The 20,260-nt window shown below is 58.8% G+C and overlaps 2 protein-coding genes across 5 annotated transcripts; both read left to right on the top strand.

Annotated features, from left to right (window-relative positions):
- The first annotated feature begins 428 nt into the window (after positions 1-428).
- WDR81 (WD repeat domain 81) lies at positions 429-12,005 on the top strand. 2 transcript variants are annotated; one of them, XM_053911067.2, is made up of 10 exons: positions 468-4,563; positions 5,539-5,646; positions 5,918-6,108; positions 6,233-6,423; positions 6,697-6,862; positions 6,941-7,106; positions 7,782-8,471; positions 9,103-9,248; positions 9,532-9,711; positions 10,781-12,005. In XM_053911067.2, the coding sequence occupies exons 1-10, from the start codon at positions 894-896 to the stop codon at positions 11,099-11,101; spliced, it is 5,829 nt and encodes a 1,942-aa protein (XP_053767042.1). In that variant the 5' UTR covers positions 468-893; the 3' UTR covers positions 11,102-12,005. The 2 variants fall into 2 exon arrangements, with proteins under 2 accessions (XP_024420687.2, XP_053767042.1); XM_024564919.4 differs by lacking the exon at positions 10,781-12,005 and having other exon boundaries at positions 429-4,563; positions 7,782-8,484; positions 9,532-9,662.
- A 764-nt stretch (positions 12,006-12,769) lies between these two features.
- Positions 12,770-20,042, top strand: SERPINF2 (serpin family F member 2). 3 transcript variants are annotated; one of them, XM_045199362.3, is made up of 11 exons: positions 12,778-12,858; positions 13,729-13,796; positions 13,998-14,064; positions 14,183-14,221; positions 14,347-14,409; positions 14,685-14,886; positions 15,364-15,507; positions 15,647-15,850; positions 16,350-16,492; positions 18,163-18,367; positions 18,968-20,042. In XM_045199362.3, exons 2-11 carry the CDS (start codon positions 13,732-13,734, stop codon positions 19,378-19,380), a joined length of 1,545 nt encoding a protein of 514 aa, XP_045055297.2. In that variant the 5' UTR covers positions 12,778-12,858; positions 13,729-13,731; the 3' UTR covers positions 19,381-20,042. The 3 variants fall into 3 exon arrangements, with proteins under 3 accessions (XP_024420963.2, XP_045055297.2, XP_045055298.2); XM_024565195.4 differs by lacking the exon at positions 13,729-13,796 and having other exon boundaries at positions 12,770-12,858; XM_045199363.3 differs by lacking the exon at positions 13,729-13,796 and having other exon boundaries at positions 12,815-12,905.
- Positions 20,043-20,260: the final 218 nt, after the last annotated feature.

Genomic DNA, 20,260 nt, shown 5'->3' with positions numbered 1-20,260 from the left:
TCAGATTGCCCAGAATTGGTGGGGGAGGGGGGCAACACAGAAAAACCCTGTAAGAGGCTGCCAGCGTGGGGGACTCCAGAGCAGAAGCTGTGCACCAGCTTCTAAGTCTCCATTCTGCCACTTGGACAAACCTCTTTGACAGCTTTTGGTTATCTCCCCTAAAATATAAATGATAATAACCGCCCTCCCTAAGTGTTGTGAGGCCAAATGGAATGTTAGTCGTGACATAGTTTGGAAAAATTAAAAAGCTCCTTCTTTTGGAAGCCAGCGTGGAGGCGATGAAGGGACTTGGGGTCAGAAGTCCCATCCCAGCTTCGGGTTTATCTGTAAAACTGGGCGGCGCGATCAGCCCACCTAAAGGCTGGAATCTCTGCGAATTGGATATGTGTTCTGGAGAGGGCAGGAGGAAGCAAGGAGGGTAGGGCAAATCGTGGGCGGTTTGTCATCCCTCTCCTCTGCACGGAAGGAGCCAACTGGGGCCCCTTCCAGCCCCTGAGGAAGCGAAGCCGCCACCGGCCCGGAGCAGAGATCTAGGCCGGAGGTCTAGGAGGTGGCGCTGGAGGTAGGCGGGATCCAGCCCGCCCCTTTGAGCCACGTGCGGTTGTTTCCGTGCAGGGGCGATCACGTGAGTCGCGTCAGCTGACTAGTCACGGTGAAGCACGGCGCTGGCACCCCTCAGTGCCCGCCCTTCCGCGCTCGGAGTGCAGGACCCTGCAGAGGGGTAAGAGTGTCCCGGACCTCAGCTCCTCTGTCCCCGGTCCGCCCCCGCCGCCTCCGCCTAAGGCTCTGTCCCTCGTGCATCCCTACCCGGCCGATCTGGCACCCCGGAAGCTGTCGCGAGGAGGGCCGTGTCTGGCCCCAGTCCTGCGTTGTCCCCAGGCAGCCTGGAGGGGATGGCCCCGGGAAGCAGGGGACGGGAAGTCACTCTTACCTCCAGGGTCGAGGGCTGGTCCCCGCCCCCAAGCCCTGACATGTTGGACCTGCTCCAGAGCGTGGAAAGGGACTTGAACATCGATGCCCGGCAACTGGCTCCAGCCCCCGGGGGTAACCACGTGGTGGCCCTAGTGCCGGCGCGCTGGCTGGCCAGCCTCCGCGAGCGCCGGCCCCCCGGGCCCTGCCCCCGAGCAGAGGGCCTGAGTGAAGCGGAAGTGAGGACTCTTCTGCAACGATCCGTGCACAGGCTGCCTCCAGGCTGGACGCGAGTAGAGGTGCACGGACTGCGGAAAAGGAGGCTGTCCTACCTGCTGAGCGGCGGCCTGACCTTTGAAGAGGGGCCCTGCAGCCCTGAGACCCTCAATCGCTTCATGAAGGATGTGGCTGCCCAAAATTATCGCAACCTGTGGCGCCATGCATATCACACTTATGGGCAGCCCTATAGTCATAGCCCTGCCCCCTCAGCTGTCCCTGCCCTGGACTCAATAAGACAGGCTCTGCAGAGGGTCTATGGCTGCTCTTTCATGCCAGTGGGTGACACTACCCAATGCCCATCATATGCCAGAGAGGGCCCCTGTCCTCCGCGGGCCAGCCCGGCCTGCCCCAGTCTTTTGAGAGCTGAGGCCCTGCTGGAGTCGCTGGACATGCTGTATGTGGTGCACCCGTATGTGCAGTTCACCCTGCATGATGTGGTCACCTTCAGCCCTGCCAAGCTGACCAACAGCCAAGCCAAGGTGCTCTTCATTCTCTTCCGTGTGTTAAGGGCCATGGATGCCTGTCACCGCCATGGACTGGCCTGTGGGGCCCTATCTTTGCACCACATCGCTGTGGATGAGAAACTTTGCAGTGAGCTCCGGCTGGATTTGAGTGCTTATGAGAAGCTAGAGGAGGATGAGAACGAGGAGACCCCTGTAGCAAGGGACGGGGCAGGCACTGACTGCAGAGAGGAGGGAGGAGGAGGACCTGGGTGTCCTTCCTGCCAAGAGGAACTTAGGGGCCTTGTGCTAGACTGGGTCCATGGCCGAATCAGCAACTTCCACTACCTCATGCACCTGAATCGGTTGGCGGGTCGGCGGCAGGGGGATCCCAACTACCACCCAGTATTGCCCTGGGTGGTGGACTTCACCATACCCCATGGGCGCTTCCGAGACCTGCGCAAGTCCAAGTTCCGCCTCAACAAGGGGGATAAGCAGCTGGACTTCACATATGAGATGACGCGGCAGGCGTTTGTAGCAGGTGGTGCGGGTGGCGGGGAGCCACCTCATGTTCCTCATCACATCTCAGATGTGCTGTCTGACATCACATACTATGTGTATAAGGCTCGGCGCACACCCCAGTCAGTGCTTTGTGGACATGTACGGGCCCAGTGGGAGCCCCATGAGTACCCTGCCAGCATGGAGCGTATGCAGAGCTGGACACCTGACGAGTGTATCCCTGAGTTTTACACTGATCCCTCTATCTTCTGCTCCATTCACCCTGACATGCCTGACCTGGATGTGCCAGCCTGGTGTGGCTCCAGCCAGGAGTTTGTGGCTGCCCACCGGGTGCTGCTAGAGAGCCGTGAGGTGTCCCAGGACCTGCACCACTGGATCGATCTCACCTTTGGCTACAAACTCCAGGGCAAGGAAGCTGTGAAGGAGAAGAATGTGTGTCTGCATCTGGTGGACGCCCACACACACCTGGCCAACTATGGTGTGGTGCAGCTCTTCGATCAGCCACATCCCCAGCGCCTGGCTGGGACGCCTGCCCTTGCTCCTGAGCCTCCCCTCATCCCTAGGCTGTTGTTCCAGACCATCCAGGAGAGCATAGGCCGAGAGGACTTCCCAGGGCAGCTTACAAATGGGGTGGGCAGGCTGGTTTTGGAGGCCACTCCCTGTGAGGCTGGCTGGGTCAGAGACAGGCCTGTGGCAGGGGAAGATGACTTGGAACAGGGCACAGAAGCTCTGGATTCCATCTCCCTTGCTGGGAAAGCAGGTGACCAGCTGGGCCCCTCCTCCTGCTCCTCCAGTCAAACTTCCTCAGGCCTCCTGTCTTTTTCAGTGGCCTCAGCGACTCGACCAGGCCGCAGGAACAAAGTTGCTGGGGCAGACCCTGGGGAAGGTGAGGAAGGGAAGATTCTTCTTCCAGAGGGCTTCAATCCCGTACAGGCTCTGGAAGAGCTGGAGAAGCTAGGCAACTTTCTGACCAAAGGCCTAGGGGGCCAGTTAGAGGTGCCTGAGCCGCCCCAGGTCCAACCAACTGTGCAGTTGCGGGACTTCTTCCATCGGGACATGCAGGCACTGGGTGTCCTATTGGCTGAGATGGTGTTTGCCACCAGGGTCCGAACACTGCAGCCTGACGTGCCTTTGTGCGGACGCTTCGAGGCTGTTCGGGGGCTCTGCACACGCCATTCCAAGGAGGTCCCCGTGTCTCTGCAGCCCGTGCTGGACATGCTCCTGCAGCTGAGTGGACCTGAAGGCCCTGTGGGAGCCAAGAGGAGCAAGATGGGTCCACTGTTTGAGTATAGGCCTGTCTCCCAGGGATTGCCCCCATCCGGCCCGGCCCAGCTCCTCAGCCCCTTCAGCTCTGTGGTTCCCTTCCCTCCATACTTCCCAGCACTGCACAAGTTCATCCTCATCTACCAGGCAAGGCACGTGGAGGATGAGGCTCAGGGCCGAGAGCTGGTTTTTGCTCTGTGGCAGCAACTGGGTGCAGTGCTGAGTGACATCACGCCTGAGGGCCTGGAGATCCTGCTGCCCTTCGTGCTGTCACTCATGTCTGAGGAGCACACAGCTGTGTATACGGCTTGGTACTTGTTTGAACCTGTTGCCAAGGCACTGGGCCCCAAAAATGCTAATAAGTACTTACTGAAGCCTCTCATTGGTGCCTACGAGAGCCCCTGCAGGCTCCATGGCCGCTTCTACCTGTATACTGATTGCTTTGTGGCCCAGCTGATAGTGCGTCTGGGCCTGCAGGCCTTTCTCATCCACCTGCTGCCCCATGTCCTGCAGGTGCTGGCTGGTGTGGAGGCCTCCCAGGAGGAAAGCAAGGGCCTGGCGGGGGCTGCTGAGGATGAGGAAAGCGAGCTACCAGGGGCCAGGCCCAGCTCCTGTGCCTTTGGGGAGGAGATTCAGATGGATGGGGAGCCTGCTGCTTCCTCGGGTCTAGGGCTCCCAGATTATACGTCTGGCGTCAGCTTCCACGACCAGGCAGACCTCTCTGAGACAGAGGACTTCCAAGCTGGGCTCTATGTGGCTGAGTCTCCACAGCCCCAGGAGCCTGAGGCTGTGAGCCTGGGCCAGCTGAGTGACAAGAGCAGCGCCAGTGAGGCCTCCCTGGGTGAGGAGCGGGCTGCAGATGAGGGGGGTGCCCCTGTGGACAAGAGCAGCCTCAGGTCAGGTGACAGCAGCCAGGACTTGAAGCAAAGTGAAGGCTCAGAGGAGGAAGAGGAAGGCTGTGTGGTGTTGGAGGAGGAGGAGGAAGAGGAGGAGGAGGGAGAGCAAGATGAAGTCACTGGGACATCGGAGCTCACTCTCTCCAACACGGTGCTCTCCATGGATACGGTTGTGACGGGTGATGGCGGGGCGCACGGGGAGGAGGAGGAGCCGCTGAACGAGCAGTCAGAGGGCCAAGAACAGAAGATCCTCCTTGGTGAGTACTTGGGCCTGAGATGTAAGCCAAACAGTCACCTGGTTTTCACTCAATATTTGCAGAGCATCCACTCCATGCCAAGCAGGGGATGGAGCAGATCCACACACAGCAGTAGATACGGGCCTGCCCTCCTGGAGCCTGCGCCTAACAGAGGAGATGCCACGTTGTAGATGGTCTTACGTCAGTGCAAGTTATGGTGGTGCTGTAAAGGACACGGCTGGGTGCTCCAAGGGAATACAAAATGGGGCTTAGATCTAGTTTTCGTGGGTCAGAGACTTCCCGGAGGGAGGGCCAGTTGAGGTTCAATGAGTAGGAGGTAGCTAGGCAAAAGTATCAGGGAGCAGGAGAAAGAGCATTCTATGCAGAGTGGACAGCCTGTGCAAAGCTTGGAGGCAGTCATGGTTCCATTAAAGAATCGGTGAAAGTCCCTGGCTGGTGTGGCTCAGTGGATTGAGCGCTGGCTTGTGAACCACAAAGTCTTTGGTTCAATTCCCAGTCAGGGCATGTGCCAGGGTTGCAGGCCAGGTCCCTGGCTGGGGGCGTGCAAGAAGCAGCCACCTGATGTTTCTCTCTCACATTGATGTTTCTTTCCCTCCCTTTCTTCCTTCCTTACCCATCTCTGAAGATAAATAAATAAAATCTTAAAAAAAGAAAAAGAATCAGTGAAAGGCCAGCATGATTAGAGGAGGGAGCAGAGGCTAGAGGGGGTGGTGGCCAGTGCGCAGCCAGGGCCTCATTTATGAGCTGGAGGAGATTCACTGAAAGGGTAACCGGGAGCAGCCCAAAGCCAGAGTCCTGCAGGCCCCTCTGCACTGCTGAGTGGTGGGTGATGGTATGGGATGATCAGGCTCAGGCTGCACTCCTTGGCAGGGTTGTGGCCCGAGTTGGCTAGGTGGGGTGCCATGGGGTGGAGTGGGAGGAACAGCAAGCTGCCGCCATTATCTGATGAGCTCAGGGCCTGCTCCTGCCCTGCAGATACGGCCTGCAAGATGGTCCGCTGGCTGTCCGCCAAGCTGGGCCCAACCGTGGCCTCTCGCCACGTGGCTCGCAACCTGCTCCGCCTGCTGACATCGTGTTACGTTGGTAAGGCCCATGGTCAGTGCTGGAGATGAAGCTCTTCGCAGTCCCTCTGCCCACCTTCAGCTACCACCTCTGGGGGACCCTTCCCACTCCCACTGCAGCCATTACCTCCTGGCCAGGTCCTGGGTCCCAATCTGGAAGCTCCTTCCTTCCTTAGGTAGAGCATGGGGCAGCCCGCAGGCTAGAGTATGCGGGAGTGGCTACCACAGACCCTGGAGTGCTGACTGCCCCCTCCCTCTGCTAGCACTCAAGGCTGTTGGCCTTTCTTTGGCAGGGTCCACGCGGCAGCAGTTCACGGTGAGCAGTGGTGAGAGCCTCCCACTGAGTGCCGGCAATATCTATCAGAAGAGACCAGTCCTGGGTGATATAGTGTCGGGGCCCGTGCTCAGCTGCCTCCTCCACATCGCCCATCTGTACGGGGAGCCCGTCCTCACCTACCAGTACCTGCCCTACATCAGCTACCTGGTGAGTCCCTGATTTGGCAGGCTGGGGGCTAGGGGTCTGAGGAGCCTAAGGACTGACCCAGGATTTCTAGGGGTCCCAGGGGGTCACTGAGGCAATCTGGCCCTCATCAACTCTGTGGCCCTAGGTGGCCCCAGGTAGCACGTCAGGCCCCAGCCGACTGAACAGCCGTAAGGAGGCCGGGCTGCTGGCAGCGGTGACTCTGACGCAGAAGATCATCGTGTACCTCTCAGACACCACGCTCATGGACATCCTGCCCCGCATCAGCCACGAGGTCTTGCTGCCTGTGCTCAGCTTCCTTACTTCTCTCGTCACAGGGTAGGCCCCCACCCTGTCCTGTGGGGAGCAGCCCAGCTGAGGGGGCTGTGGGGTGGGGTCTGGGAAGCTTGGGGGAGAGTCCAGTGACACTGGGCTGAGTGACCTGGTTCTGATCCCAGCTTTATGACCCTGAGCAAGCCACATCTTCTTTCTGTGCCTCAGTTTCCTTACCTGGTTTGGACCAATTGGATTTGTAGCTTTCACTTACAGCTTTCGATAGATTGTGGGCAAGTTCCACAGTCTGGGGGGCTGGGGCTTATGAGTTCTTTCCAGGTTCCCAAGTGGAGCCCAGGCCCGGACTGTCCTGTGTATGAAAACCATCAGCCTCATCGCCCTCATCTGCCTGCGCATTGGGCAGGAGATGGTCCAGCAGCACCTGAGCGAGCCCGTGGCCACCTTCTTTCAAGTCTTTTCCCAGCTGCATGAGCTTCGGCACCAAGTGGGTGGACCTATCTGGCTAGGGTGAGCTGGGCAGGGGCCGTGGACTCAGCTGACTCCCTGGGCTTCCTTCCCCCAGGATCTGAAGGTGGATCCCCTGGGCCGCAGTGAGGGCCAGCTGCCAGAGGTGGTCTTCTCTGATGGGCAGCAGAGGCTGGTGGACCCCACCCTGCTGGATGAGCTGCAGAAGGTGTTCACCTTAGAGATGGCGTACACAATCTACGTGCCCTTCTCCTGCCTGTTGGGTACTGCCCCCTCACCTCCCCTCACTTAGCCTCCGTGGCTAAGTCTCTTCCCCTGGGAGGGTCCCACGCTCCCCCTGCCCTTCGAGTCAGTAGTGGATGTTAAGCAGTTTTCTGGGTCAGAGCAAAGAGTCCCAAGGTAACATGATAATGGACTGAGCATTAGCCAGCAAGGAGGCCCAGGAGTGGCCTGGCGTCTCCCTGAGGAAGGTAGGGGAGTCAGGCCGACGTCTGGCATCTTTAGGAGCTGTCTGAGAGGAATGAGCAGCCCGCCGTTTATGTCGCCTCCTATACAGAGCAGGCCAGGTGCTAGACCAGGTGCTGTGGTGCTGTGCCACTTGCTTCCTGAGTGGAAGGCATAGCCCTGTGATCAGATAAGCTGTCATCCCTCCACTAAAACCTAAGCTGTGGGAGGGAGAGCGTAACCTGTCTTGTTCGCTCTTCTGATGCCCACCGTGGTGCCCAGGACATGTAGAAGATGCTCACGTGTACATAGTGCATGAACGAGCCCACGTTTTCCTGGGGAACAAACCGAGGCTCGGAAATGAACAGTCAAACTTGCTGAGAGTTGCACAGCCAGTACCTGCCCTGTCTTCTGTAGTTTTCAAGCCCTTGGGTGGGTGGTGGCAGCCTCCTGTTATCTTCCCTAATCTTAGGACCATTTCCACTTCAATCCAGGTGACATCATCCAGAAAATCATCCCTAACCACGAGCTGGTGGGAGAGCTGGCGGGGCTGTATTTGGAGAGCATCAGCCCGAACAGCTGCAGCCCTGCCAGTGTGGAGCCCACTGTGCCCAGCACTGGCCTTGAGTCAGACCCCCAGGGTGGGGGCTGCCCCCAGGATGACAGCCACTCGGGGACCTTTGGGAGTGTCCTAGTTGGGAACCGCATTCAGATCCCTGATGACTCTCAGCCTGAGAGCCCTGGCCCACTGGGCCCTATCTCTGGAGTGGGCAGCGGAGGCCTTGGCAGCGAAAGCGAGGACAATGCACTGAAACTGGAGCTGCCGCGGAGCGCCCACGTGCTGAGTGGGAACTGGCTGGCATACTGGCAGTACGAGATTGGTGTGAGCCAGCAGGATGCCCATTTTCACTTCCACCAGATCCGCCTGCAGAGCTTCCCGGGCCACTCGGGGGCTGTCAAGTGTGTGACACCCCTGAGCAGTGAGGACTTCTTCCTGAGTGGCAGCAAGGACCGCACTGTGCGCCTCTGGCCACTCTACAACTCAGGGGATGGCACCAGTGAGACAGCCCCACGTCTCATCTATGCCCAGCACCGCAAGAGTGTCTTTTTCGTGGGCCAGCTTGAGGCCCCGCAGCATGTGGTGAGCTGTGATGGGGCTGTGCACGTCTGGGACCCCTTCACAGGTGAGGGGCCCAGGTGAGGCCTGTTCTGTTGCTGCCACCCTGTCCCCCGCTAGGCTTCTGGGAATGGGGCCCAAGGGTGGGGTGGATGGGGTGTAATGGTGTGTGTGGTTTTGGGTGACCCAATGAGGCCACAGAGAGGAGCAGTTAGGACTTAGAATCTGCTAGACCTCAGTTTGAATTGGCCCCTGACCACTTACTTGCCAAGTGACTTTGAGCCAGTCACTTCACTGCTGGAGACGTCAGTTTTTCCATCTGTAAAATGGGAATCAGAACAAAGTGGTTGAGCCCAACACAGAGGTTTGGCTTAAAATTTAGCATGTAGTACATGTTTGATAAATGGTTGCTTGATTATTTTTTGGCATCACTGTAGGGAGAAAAAAAGGAGGGGGCAGAGTAGCATGGAGGGAGACAGGGGCATTCAGTCGGGGAGGGCTGTGTGAGGAAAGGTTGCTTTGGGGATGGGAGCCTGGCCTGGCCTGGTCACGAAAGCAGGTGGAAGGGTCAAGAAACAGCTTTTTCTGAGATCCTGTGGGTTATGGGAGGCAGGTATGGGGTAGTTTGGGGGATAGGAGGAGTCGGGGCGCTTTCATCAGCGGCTGGGGCCCCAAGTCCACCGCGCCTTCCCTTCCAGGGAAGACCCTTCGCATAGTGGAGCCGTTGGACAGTCGGGTGCCCCTGACCGCTGTGGCCGTCATGCCTTCTCCCCACACCAGCATCACCATGGCCAGTTCTGACTCAACCCTGCGCTTCGTGGACTGCAGGAAGCCTGGCCTGCAGGTTAGGGGTGTCCAGTTCCCTGAACCCTAGCCGGGGAGCCTGGCAGCAGGGAGAGATCTGGAAGAGGAAAGGCCAGGGCGTAGTTTCTCTTTGGAGACATCTCCAACAGCAGCAAACCCTGGGGGTAGGGGGACTATGGCCTGTGATGTGAGGAGCTCTTCCCTTGATTGGGGGACAGACTCAGGCCTTCTGGCTGTGTGGGGCTTGGAGGGTGAGTGGGACCTCAGGGAGAAGCGGGTTGGAGTGGGTGGTGGCACCTCAGCTTGTCTCCCTCTGCCTGCAGCATGAGTTCCGCCTGGGTGGCGGGCTGAACCCTGGCCTCGTCCGCTCCCTGGCTGTTAGTCCCAGTGGCCGCAGTGTTGTGGCCGGCTTCTCCTCAGGCTTCATGGTGCTCCTGGACACCCGTACGGGCCTGGTTCTACGAGGCTGGCCTGCCCATGAGGGGGACATCCTGCAGATCAAGGTGACAGACCGGGCCCCTTCCCCACCCCATGGCTCTGGGCACCCGCCTCTGTTTAGGGCCCACCCAGGGCAGGCTCAGGCCAATCTCCCTGATATCTGTCCAAGGAGAGGTATAAGGGAGGGTCAGGAGCCAGCCTCACGGGGGGGCCTTGGTAGGAGGCAGGCCCCTGGGACAGGCACCAGGGGGCTGAGCTGACCCTGCTGCTCCCTGAGGATGTTCTAATGAGTAACCCTTGTCCATATTTGTCTTGCCTGGAGGATCAGGGGTCGGGTCCCGTCCGTGACCCAATTCAGGTTAAATAAAGCTCAGCTGGGAGGCTGTTTACTGTGCCCAGACCACTGAGCAGAGTCCATGCCCCCTGCTTGGCTGCTTCAGTGGGGGCAGGGGCAGACCTGGGGGTCATGCCCCCAACCACCACCCCACCCCATTCTCAATCACAGACCTCAGGGAACTGCTCAGGCAGGCACAGGAGGGGAGGTGCAGGGCTACCTGTGGGAGGATTTTCCCAGGCAGCTGGGATTCCCTCCCCATCTGAAGTAGAGGCCAGGCCAAGGGAAATGCACTGATGCCGCTGGGGGCAGGCTGCCCAGGTTCCCTCTAGCCGCACCTGCCAGGGGACCCTGGAGATGCCTCTAAATTCTGACTTTCCAATCCAGACACTTCAGGAGGGCTCTGGGGTCAGCCTGGGTGTTAATCCTGGCTCTGCAACTTACTGGCTCTGTGACCTTGGTATGGTTATTTTCCGCATCTTAATTTTCCTCTGTAAAACGGAAACGATGACAGCATTGACCGCACAGAGCTGTTACAAAGATTAAATGTGGTAATGAGGCAGGCCTAACAGAATGCCTGAACATAGTGAGTGCTCAAACTCAGTGGTGAGTAGGTTAATGACATTTTAATGTATGCGTATTAACTAACATTAACCTAATGTGGGAGGGTGGCAGCCTGTCAACCACTCAGGACACCTTGTCTTCCCCAGAGGTACTATGGGAGAAAATGGGGAGACCCTGGGGCTTGTTGGGCACACAGGAGGCCCAGGCCCCACTGAGGCTCTCCTCTCCCTGAGCAGGCAGCGGAGGGCAGTGTCCTGGTCAGTTCCTCCTCGGACCACTCCTTGACTGTCTGGAAGGAGCTGGAGCAGAAGCCCACGCACCACTACAAGTCAGCATCTGATCCCATCCACACCTTCGACCTGTACGGCAGCGAGGTCATCACTGGCACCGTGGCCAACAAGATCGGGGTCTGTTCCCTGCTTGAGCCGCCCTCCCAGGCCACCACCAAGCTCAGCTCTGAGAACTTCCGTGGCACACTCACCAGCCTGTCCTTGCTGCCCACCAAACGCCACCTCCTGCTGGGCTCAGACAATGGGGTCATTCGCCTCCTGGCATAGGCTGAGGTGGGAGCTGGCCAGGCCTGGGTCGGCAGACCTCTTCTGGGAGTGCACCCCCTTACCCTTGTTTCCCCAGCAACCCTCTCCAGGCAAGCCTCAGGCCCCATGCCCAGTGTACCCCCATGGCCTGCCAGCTTCAGCAGAGTTGGAGTCCAAGCTCCTGAACCCCCAGAGCCCACCGGTCAGTAGGGATCTCATTCATGGCTTGGGGAGATGCTGCTCCTAGCCAGCAGAAAGCAGGAGGAGGAGCTGGGGAAACGTAGCTCTTTCCCCAGCTCTGCCCCTGGGTCCACATGGGGACAGGGAAGCTTGGGAGGGGGAAGGGAGACTAATCCTGCCCACCCAGTCTTCAGCAAAGGCCCTCCTCCCCCGCTTGCTGGGCTCTGTGCCCCTCTCCCCCAAGAACAGAGAAGCTGCCCCAGTCCAGGGCATCATGGTGCTTGGGCTTCAGCCTCTAAGGAGGGCTGGCTGCGGTCCAGGAGTTAGGGGCCTTTGGCTGGGGTTTAAATGTCCACCCAGCCGGGCCCTGCCCAGTGTGGGACCACTAGGACAAGAAAGGGGTCAGGACCAGGGAAAGGAAGGTGGACTGGGCTAGCTGGTGCCTGCCAGGATGACCCCAGGCCTTGCCTGCCTACCCCTAACCACAGTGTTTGTGCCTTGAGCTGAGGAGGCAGACTCTGAGCCCAGAACCCCTGAGAGGGGGTGAGGGTGGAGCCCGAGACCCTGAGAGAAGGGACAAGAAGAGTTCCCCCTCTGCATCTCAAGTCTCTCCCAGGGCACAGGAAGACCCCGGCGTCACCAGGTCCTCACGTTCTGGAGCAGAGGTGAAGACTGGGACTGGGCCCCTGCTGCCTCCTCGCCATTTGCAATAGATGTAAATACGACCAATAAATCCTTTGGCAGAGCCATGGAACCGAGTGAGGCTTTTCTTGGCGGTGGTGTCAGGTGGGGGAAGGTTAAGACCCCACAGCCTGCAAGGCAGTGAGGAGTCGGGCCGCAGGTGGGGAGGCAGCCTGACCATTTTTCTTCAGGCAGCACAGGGGACAGGGCTTCTGGTGGGTGAAGCCACGCCTGCTTCCAGAACACTTACCCTTGGAGCGGGTGAGGAGGCATTGCTCCTAATGAGGTAGGGTGCTGAGAGAGGCTGCATCCCTCAGCATCTCTTCCCATCCCCTGCCGTCTGGCCCAGGCTGAAGGCAGCCAACCAGGATCCTGGGCACATACGGGTTGGTTTGGGCACCCTATCCTGGCTTCCCCACATAAGCTCCTGCAGCTTCCTCTTCCCTCCCCTTGGGATGGGGAGGCAGTTGTGGGGAAGAGAGGACATTGGAAGTAGGAATCTGGATGTAACTGAGCCTAGCTCTGTCCTGGGGCAGCAGGGGTAACTCCCCACCGAATGGGGTCCTGGAAGATCCCTGTCCTTCCTGGATCTGCTCTCCAGTTGAGGACAGCCGCCTCCATTGTCTCCTGAACCTCCTTTCTCCAGGTTCAGCTGGGACCTAAATCTATGTAGTTCCAGGTGGCCGTCACAGGATTAGATGGTGGGAAAGAGGCTTGTGGCCCAATATCAATGTTTAACAGATGTGCAGGTCAATATTTACCAGAGGAGAAAGCAATCTGAGCAGGGGTTGGCTGAGAGCAAAGGTCCTGGTGGGAGGGGAGGGCTCAGCTGGGCTGGCTGGAGCCCGGGCAGAGCGTGGGGAGCACCCAAGCAGAGCCAGAGGGACATCGTGTGCAGCAGAGAGGAGCCCACAGAGGTACGAGGGGAGGGGTGGCTCAGCCTGCTCCTTGGGCAAGACAGGAGGTAGGAGCTGCCCACCTGGCGGAGGGGGTCTGGGCTGAAATTATTCAGGAGGACTCTTGTTTCCCAGCCTCTTAGTGTGATGTGGGGCCGAGGTGGGGGATCTAGGGGAAGTCTCCTCAGCACTTGAAAAACTGGAGGTTTTTTCTGGCCAGAAAGACTCAAAAGCCCCCGTTGGGGATCAGAACCCAGGGGTAGTAGAACGATCTCCCAGAAAGACCGGCCCTGAGATGGGGGCAGGGTGTGTGAGGACTGCTGTGAAGCTAGACCTGGACCTGTCCATCCCCTCCTGCCAGCCTGGCTTCCCGGAGGCAGCTTGGGGCAGAGTGTTTCCCATAAGTCCAAAGGTGGCCCTGGCCAGAGTCATTCATTGGGTTCTGCTGCTGGGTCAACAAGACGGCTCTCCAGGCCTACCCGCCACTCCTGCTGAGACCTCAGGGCCTCACTGGCCTGTCCACCCTTGTGGATGAGAGCAGACCAGACCAGCCAGAAAAGGTGGGCCAGATGGATAGAGATCTGGGCCGGGTTCTCAGAAAGGGGCCTTGGGCTAGGCTGACAATAGCCATTACGAGTGCCAGCTATTGTACTCAGGGCTCACAAAGACTGTCTTATTTTGGCCCTCACAATACCCGTGGGAGGAGGTAGGGACTCGTGCCACCATTTTACAAAATAAGCAGCCCAGAGGGGCTTTAAGGGAGATGTCCAAGTTCCTCTGGCAAGAGTAAGAGTCTGGATTCAAACCCAGGTCTGACAATGCCAGCCTTGAAGAATGAGGATGGTCGTTGTTTTGATAACATTTTCCCCCTGTGAACCAAAACATTCTCAGGGCATGAAATGTGCAGAACCAGCAAACGTAAGAGAGGACACAGTTCAGGGGGCATCCACCCCTCAGAGGTGAGAGAGCCTGCCAGTGTGTTCTGGGAGTGGGCGCCGTAGCTGACGTCCCCTCTGGACTTTGCCAGCCTGCGGTCATATGGGCGGATCCACGGGCGGGTGTAGGGGCTTGGCCTCAGGTAGCTGGTCAGATAATCGGTGACAGTTTGTGGCGGGGGCGGAGGGCGGCGAGTTTGGAACAAGGCTTCCTGTCCCGTACAGGAACATGGCGCTGCTTCAGGGGCTCCTGGTGCTCAGCTTGTCCTGCCTGCAAGGCCCCTGCTCGGTGGTGAGCCTGCATGGTGGTCTGGGTCGGGTAGGGAGGGGAGGTGGGAGCGATCTGGTGAGTAGTGGGAGAGTCTGGCTCTGAGGGGGTCCCCCTCCTCTCCTCATCCCTGTTTCAACAGTTCTCTCCAGTGAGCGCCATGGAGCCCTTGGGCCAGCAGGTACTGACTGGGAAGTGAGGGGCTTGACAGGAAGGAAGGCCCTGAGGGGTGTTGCCTGTAGGGCTTGTGCTGGGTGGTGGACCTGGGGAAAGGGTCCCTCTCCATCTGCTTCCTCCTTTCTTCAGATAGTGATTGGGCCAAATCAGGAGAAGCTGTACCCACTTAGCCTCCTCAAGTTGGGCAACCAGGTACAACCAGGTGGGGCTGGGAAAGAGTGGGTGGGACCCAAGGGAGAGGAACCAATCTGCAGGGGTGAGGGAATAGAGAGGCGGCATGGCCTGGAGGCTGAGAACTGAAGGGAGAGGGTGAGAGGGACCAGAGGAAGGGACCCGGTCCCCAGAATGTATTGGGACTGGGACAAGGCCCTGCTGTCCCCAGAGGTACAGGAGCTATAAAGGAGATCTCCAACACAGACCCTGGAGTTGACCCCGGGCCCCCACTGGCCCCTGATATATCCCTGCAGGAGCTTGGGGGCCAGCCTGCCCTGAAGAAGGCCCTGGGCAACTGCAAGGAGGCCCCGACCCCGGAGCAGACCCGCAGGCTGGCCAAGGCCATGATGGCCTTCACCACAGACCTATTCTCCATGGTGGCCCAAAGGTCCACCAGCCCCAACCTCGTCCTGTCGCCCCTGAGTGTGGCCCTGGCACTGTCTCACCTGGCATTAGGTACTGTGGCAGCACCTGTCCAGACCAGCAGAGTTGGGAGGCCAGTAGGAACTCACTACTTTAGAGTTACTCCTCTGTCAGGGTCACTTGGACATTTGGTGAAAATGCAGATTCCTGGGCCCACCCCAAGTTTCTGTGAATCAGATTCCCAGGGGCCAGGCCCAGGGATCTGCTTCTGGTGACTTTTATGCAAGAGTTTGATAGCTACAATGTCTCCATCGGACTGGAGGGTCTCACTGTGAGAAACCGAGGTCCAGAGAGGGATGACGGTTTTCGCCAGGCGTGGTCCCCCAGACTCAGCAGTGGCAGAGATGGAAGTAGAACCTGGGGGTCCTGGCACTCAGACCAGCTCAGTGGGCACGAGGAGGGTGTGTGGTCCCAGGGCTGTGCTCGCCGTGGGCACTCAAGAGGGACTGGGTGGACAATGGTGGTGGGAAAGGACCCGGCCTGGGCCACAGCCGATGGGGTCCCCTCCAGGTGCGCAGAACCGAACGCTGCAGCGGCTGCAGCAGGTGCTGCATGCAGACTCGGGGCCTTGCCTCCCCCACCTGCTGAGCCGCCTCTGCCAGGACCTGGGCCCTGGGGCATTCCGAATGGCTGCCAGGATGTACCTGCAGAAAGGTAGGTGCTGGTGGTAGGGGGGTCCCTAGGTAGTGCCCTGGGGTGGACAGGGTGAGGGAGATGAGCTTGGCCTCAGGTCGCTGGCTGGACCATTGCGGTGCCTGAGCCCCGGGAGCAGCTTGTGGCCCCTTCTGTGTAGGATTTCCCATCAAAGAGGACTTCCTGAAACAATCAGAACATCTCTTTGGCGCAAAGCCCATAAACCTGATGGGAAGGAAGGGGGATGACTTGGCGAACATCAACAAATGGGTGAAGGAGACCACAGAGGGGAAGATTGAGGATTTCCTCTCGGAGCTGTCCGACGACACGGTGCTGCTCCTCCTCAATGCCATCCATTTCCAGGGTGCGCTCCCCCTCTTCTCTGGCCCCCAACCCTGGCAGCTCCTACCCCCGCCCAGTCGGCCCCACCCCATAGGCTGAGCTGGCTGTGCAGCCTTTGTTCTGAGGGTCCCTCTTCCTCCTCAGGGCTGAGAAAGGAGGCTCTCTGGGCTGTTGCTTGGGGGAGGGTAGGAGACAGGCAGTAGTGTGGTAGGGAGGGGACCCAGGAACTGGATGGGGCTGTTGTGGAGGGAGAACCCTGGAAGGAAACTGAGTCTGGAAAGGCCCGGGGGAAGTTCCTGGAAGCATGGCAGGGCGTGGGAAAAATGCACGCCCAGGTTTTAAAAGCACAACAGAAAAGAGACCTCAGATCAATTGTGTTTCAGCTGGCACAGCACCCTCTGGGGTCTCAGCCCTCACCTTTTGTCCTTTGAATGGGTTCTGGGTGGGATGGGGAAGAGGCTGGTGGTATAGAACCCACCCTGGTCCCAGGCTATGTGGCCCCTGCCCTCTGCTGGATGCAGGTTTCTGGAAGAGCAAGTTTGACCCGAGCCTCACCCGGACAGAAACCTTCCACCTGGACGAGCACTTCGCCGTGCCGGTGGACATGATGCAGGCCCACACGTACCCTCTGCACTGGTTCTCGCTGGAGCAGCCTGAGATACAGGTCACCCTTGATGGCCCAGGCCGGGCCCAGGTGCTGGGAGGTGGGGAAGGGAGTAGGCAGGCTAAGGAGCAGGCACAGGGGTGGGGAGGTGTGTCTCCACCTTCCCTGTAGTCATGTCCCGGGGACATGTGGCTGTGAAAGGTCTCACTACACCCCCACCCAGGGGGACTGAGGCTCCAGGCTCTTCGAAGTTCATTTATTCAACAAGGTGATATCAGGCATTTGCTGTGTGCCAGGTTCTCTTCCAGCCACCGGGGATTTCGTGAATCACACGGGGAGCCCTGCTCCCTGTTCTCCGGCGGGAAGAGGCACCGTACACAAGCACACAAAAGTCAGCAGGATGATTTCAGTTAGTGATAAGTGTTACGAAGGAAACATTTCAAAAAGGTGATCTATTAGTGACTGGGGCAGTTATTTGAGGTCGAGTGGTCGTTTTTTGAGGAGGGGGCACTGAGTTGAGACCCAGGTGACCTCTGGTTGTGGGGGTTATATTACAAAGACCCACAGGTTGTGGGGCAGGCACCTCAGCAGCCATGGAGCCCCTCAGGGCCTCAGCACCTCCAAACCTGAGGTCCCCCTCATGCTCCTTAAAAGTAAGGATCTGATTGGGATGGATCTGTCAGCATCCTGATAGAACATTCTGGTTAGACAGAGTGCTACTTCCAAGCCATCTCAAGTGTGGACTCCCTTGCTTATGGCCTAAATGCGGTCCCTTTGGCTTAGGCACTGATGGCTGGGTCGGAAGAACTTGTGCCTGTGGCTAGGATGGCTGTGTTGCCTAGTTTCACGAGGCTGCATCTGCTTCTGCAGCCCTCCTGAGGGTGGCGGCGGACGAGGCAGAGCTGAGCAGCAGCATCCCGGCTTCTCTCCAGTTCACCCCAAAAGGCGGATGTCTGGTTTACCACCCCACCAGTTTTCTGGTGCGGCTCCTTCCCTCCAGGCTATGTCCTGCCCACTCTTCCTTCACCCTTTGTCTACATTCCTTGTCCTCCCCGGCCTTCCTGCTGTCAGGCACTGTGTAAGCAGCCCGGCAGCCAGATGCTGGTATTCCTCCCACTCATAGGGGTCCTGCCGGCTGGGTCTGCTGAGAACCTCAGGAGTCAAAGCTGCAAGAGACCGTCAAGCCCAGTGGTTTTCACGTTTCCTTAGCTGCAGAAACCCTGTTCACATAAAATCTTACCCCAAGGCACAGCACAGTATGCAGGGCGGGGCATAGTCAGTGTTGAAGGTGAGAGGGGTGGAGAGAGGACCCCCGTGGCAGCAGCTGCTCTGTGGAACCTAGGGTGCAGTTTGAAAACTAACAACCCAAGTCCATGGAATACATGGAGAAATAGAGAGGGGCCCACAGTCGACTTTTCACCCCAAGTCACAGGGCTAGCAGGTGGTAGCTGATGAAGAGATAGAGAAACGCCATTTATTGACGTGGCCTAAGCACAGACATTCTGCTAGAAGCTTTAAAAATGCTGTCTCTTTTGGTCGCGTGTCAACCCGCAAGGTGCGCGGGTAGTATTACTCCACAGGTGAGGAACTGGCGGCTCAGGAAGGTGCGATCATACCTAAGAAGGATGGACTGGTGCCCCATCCGTTGGTCTCAGAAGCTCATGCTGGCCCAGACCCCCCTGGTCTGGAAGCCGTCTGGGCCTCATGTTGTCTCCTTCCTTTGTGTGTAGGTGGCTCATTTCCCCTTTAAGAACAACATGAGCTTCATGGTCATCATGCCCACGTACTTTGAGTGGAATGTGTCCCAGGTGCTGGCCAACCTTAGCTGGGACATCTTGCATCAGCCCTTCCAGCGGGAGAGGCCCACCAAGGTCCAGCTGCCTAAGCTGCGTCTGAAATATCAGCTGGACCTGGTGGCCACCCTCAGCCAGCTGGGTAAGGAGGCTGGGCGTGGGGTCACCACCTAGGTCAGGCTGGATGAGGAGGAAGCCCCCAGCTGGCAGGGGGTCAGAGACAAAGCTAGCCTCGTGTCCTTGACTTTTCTGAGGCTTAAGGAGGTGAGAGGGTTGGAGGGAAGGCCCTGGGCCCTCTGTCGTGGGTGTGCTGGGCGGTCTTGGGAATGAGACTGCGCTGCAGAGAATCAGCCCGGGGTGGCGTGTGAGCCTCGCTGGCTCTCCTGCAAGCGGCACAGTGCTAGGCACCGGAAGCCCTCTGTGTACAGAGCTCAGTTTGATGGAGTGGGCAGATGAGGAGTCAGTACTTACGATTCAACATAAGTGATAAGACATAGGGCTTCTCTCCAGTTCACCCAGAACATTGAAAAAGCACCTGTTGGGACTTTGGAGCAGGGGATCAAGAAAGGCTTCCTGGAGGAAGTAACCTTTAAGTTGATACTTGAAAGTTAAACAGGAGTTAGCCAGGGATCTGTGGGTTCCAGCTGTTCCCTGGTCAGGATGCCGGACACCCTCCTGGGCAGGGCTGGGCAGCTTGCGTGGCAGCAGGCAGCGCTGACCAGCCGTCTGTCGCCCTGGGCAGGCCTGCAGGAGCTGTTTCTGGCCCCAGACCTGCGCGGAATCTCGGAGCAGGCACTGGTGGTGACCAGTGTACAGCATCAGTCCACGCTGGAGCTCAGCGAGGCGGGTGTGGAGGCTGCTGCGGCGACCAGCTCTGCCATGTCCCGCATGTCCCTCTCCTCCTTCAGCGTGAACCGCCCCTTCCTCTTCTTCATCCTCGAGGACACCACGAGCCTGCCCGTCTTTGTGGGCAGTGTGAGGAACCCCAACCCAGGCGTGCAGCCAGAGTACAAGGAGCAGCAGGGTTCCCCTGACAACAGGGACCCCTTCCAGAAGCAGAAAGCCTTTCCCCGCGGAGACAAGCCCTTCGGCCCAGACTTGAAACTGGTGCCTCCCCCAGAGGAGGAGTACCCCCAGCCTAGCAGCCCCAAGTGAGGGGCTGTGGGATCCAGCATCCTGAGTCCCTGCCTGGACCAGCCTCTCAGTTCATGTGACTCTTCCCCACCAGCTTTGTGGGATTAGGGGCGGGGGTCTGGGCGGGCAGTCTGAGGAGGAGAGGGACCATTCTCTGTCTCCTCTGGGGAGTTTGGGGCGGGGCGGGCGGGGCGGGTGGGGAGGAGGGGCAGCTGTGGACCCACTTCTGTCAGGAAGGTAGGTGGGTTATTCCTTAAGTCGGCTGGGGTACTTCCCCGTTTGTTTACCAGAGGGGGGTGGGCCGGAGGGACTGGGTGCCCTGGCTGGGGAGAGGAGAGGCAGGCCCTGGGGGTGACTCGGGGGAAGAGCCCTGTCCTGGAGTTAGACACCATGGGTCAGCCTTGTCCTGCTCTGTGGGTGGAGGCTGAGCCTTCCGCCACAGCCTTTGTCACTACCTGCCCAAGGCCCTCAGGCCTCCACCCCCCGCCCTGTCCCATGCCCCATCACCTCGGTCTCCCTGCTAGTCCTTAGCGATGCTGACACTGCCAGAACTCCCTTTCCTTCCTCTCTCCTCTTCCTCCTCTGCCTGGAGTCTCAGGGGCTGAGGGCGGTGGCGTTAGCTCCTTAAGGCTCTTTTGTAAAGTTTTTGTAGTGATTTTTATGCTACCTGAATAAAGAATGAATGGGCTGTTTGATGTCACTGTTCTGGGCATGGGTGGGAGCAGGGGGCTGGAGGAAGGTGGAGAGGAGGCCACAGCGCAGACTGGACCGAGGATCTGGCTGGACCCTGAGCAACAGCAGCCCTCGCTGCGCCGTGTTTGATCGCTGGCCACTCGCCGGCCCTTCTCCGCTGTGCAGTCCCCTCTGACCTCTCCAGGCCTCTCTGGGGCCACCTCCATGC

The sequence above is a fragment of the Desmodus rotundus genome, chromosome 9 (assembly GCF_022682495.2).
Source record: "Desmodus rotundus isolate HL8 chromosome 9, HLdesRot8A.1, whole genome shotgun sequence".
In the NCBI taxonomy this organism is placed as follows: Eukaryota; Metazoa; Chordata; class Mammalia; order Chiroptera; family Phyllostomidae; genus Desmodus; species Desmodus rotundus.
This window is presented reverse-complemented; position numbering and strand designations above follow the sequence as displayed.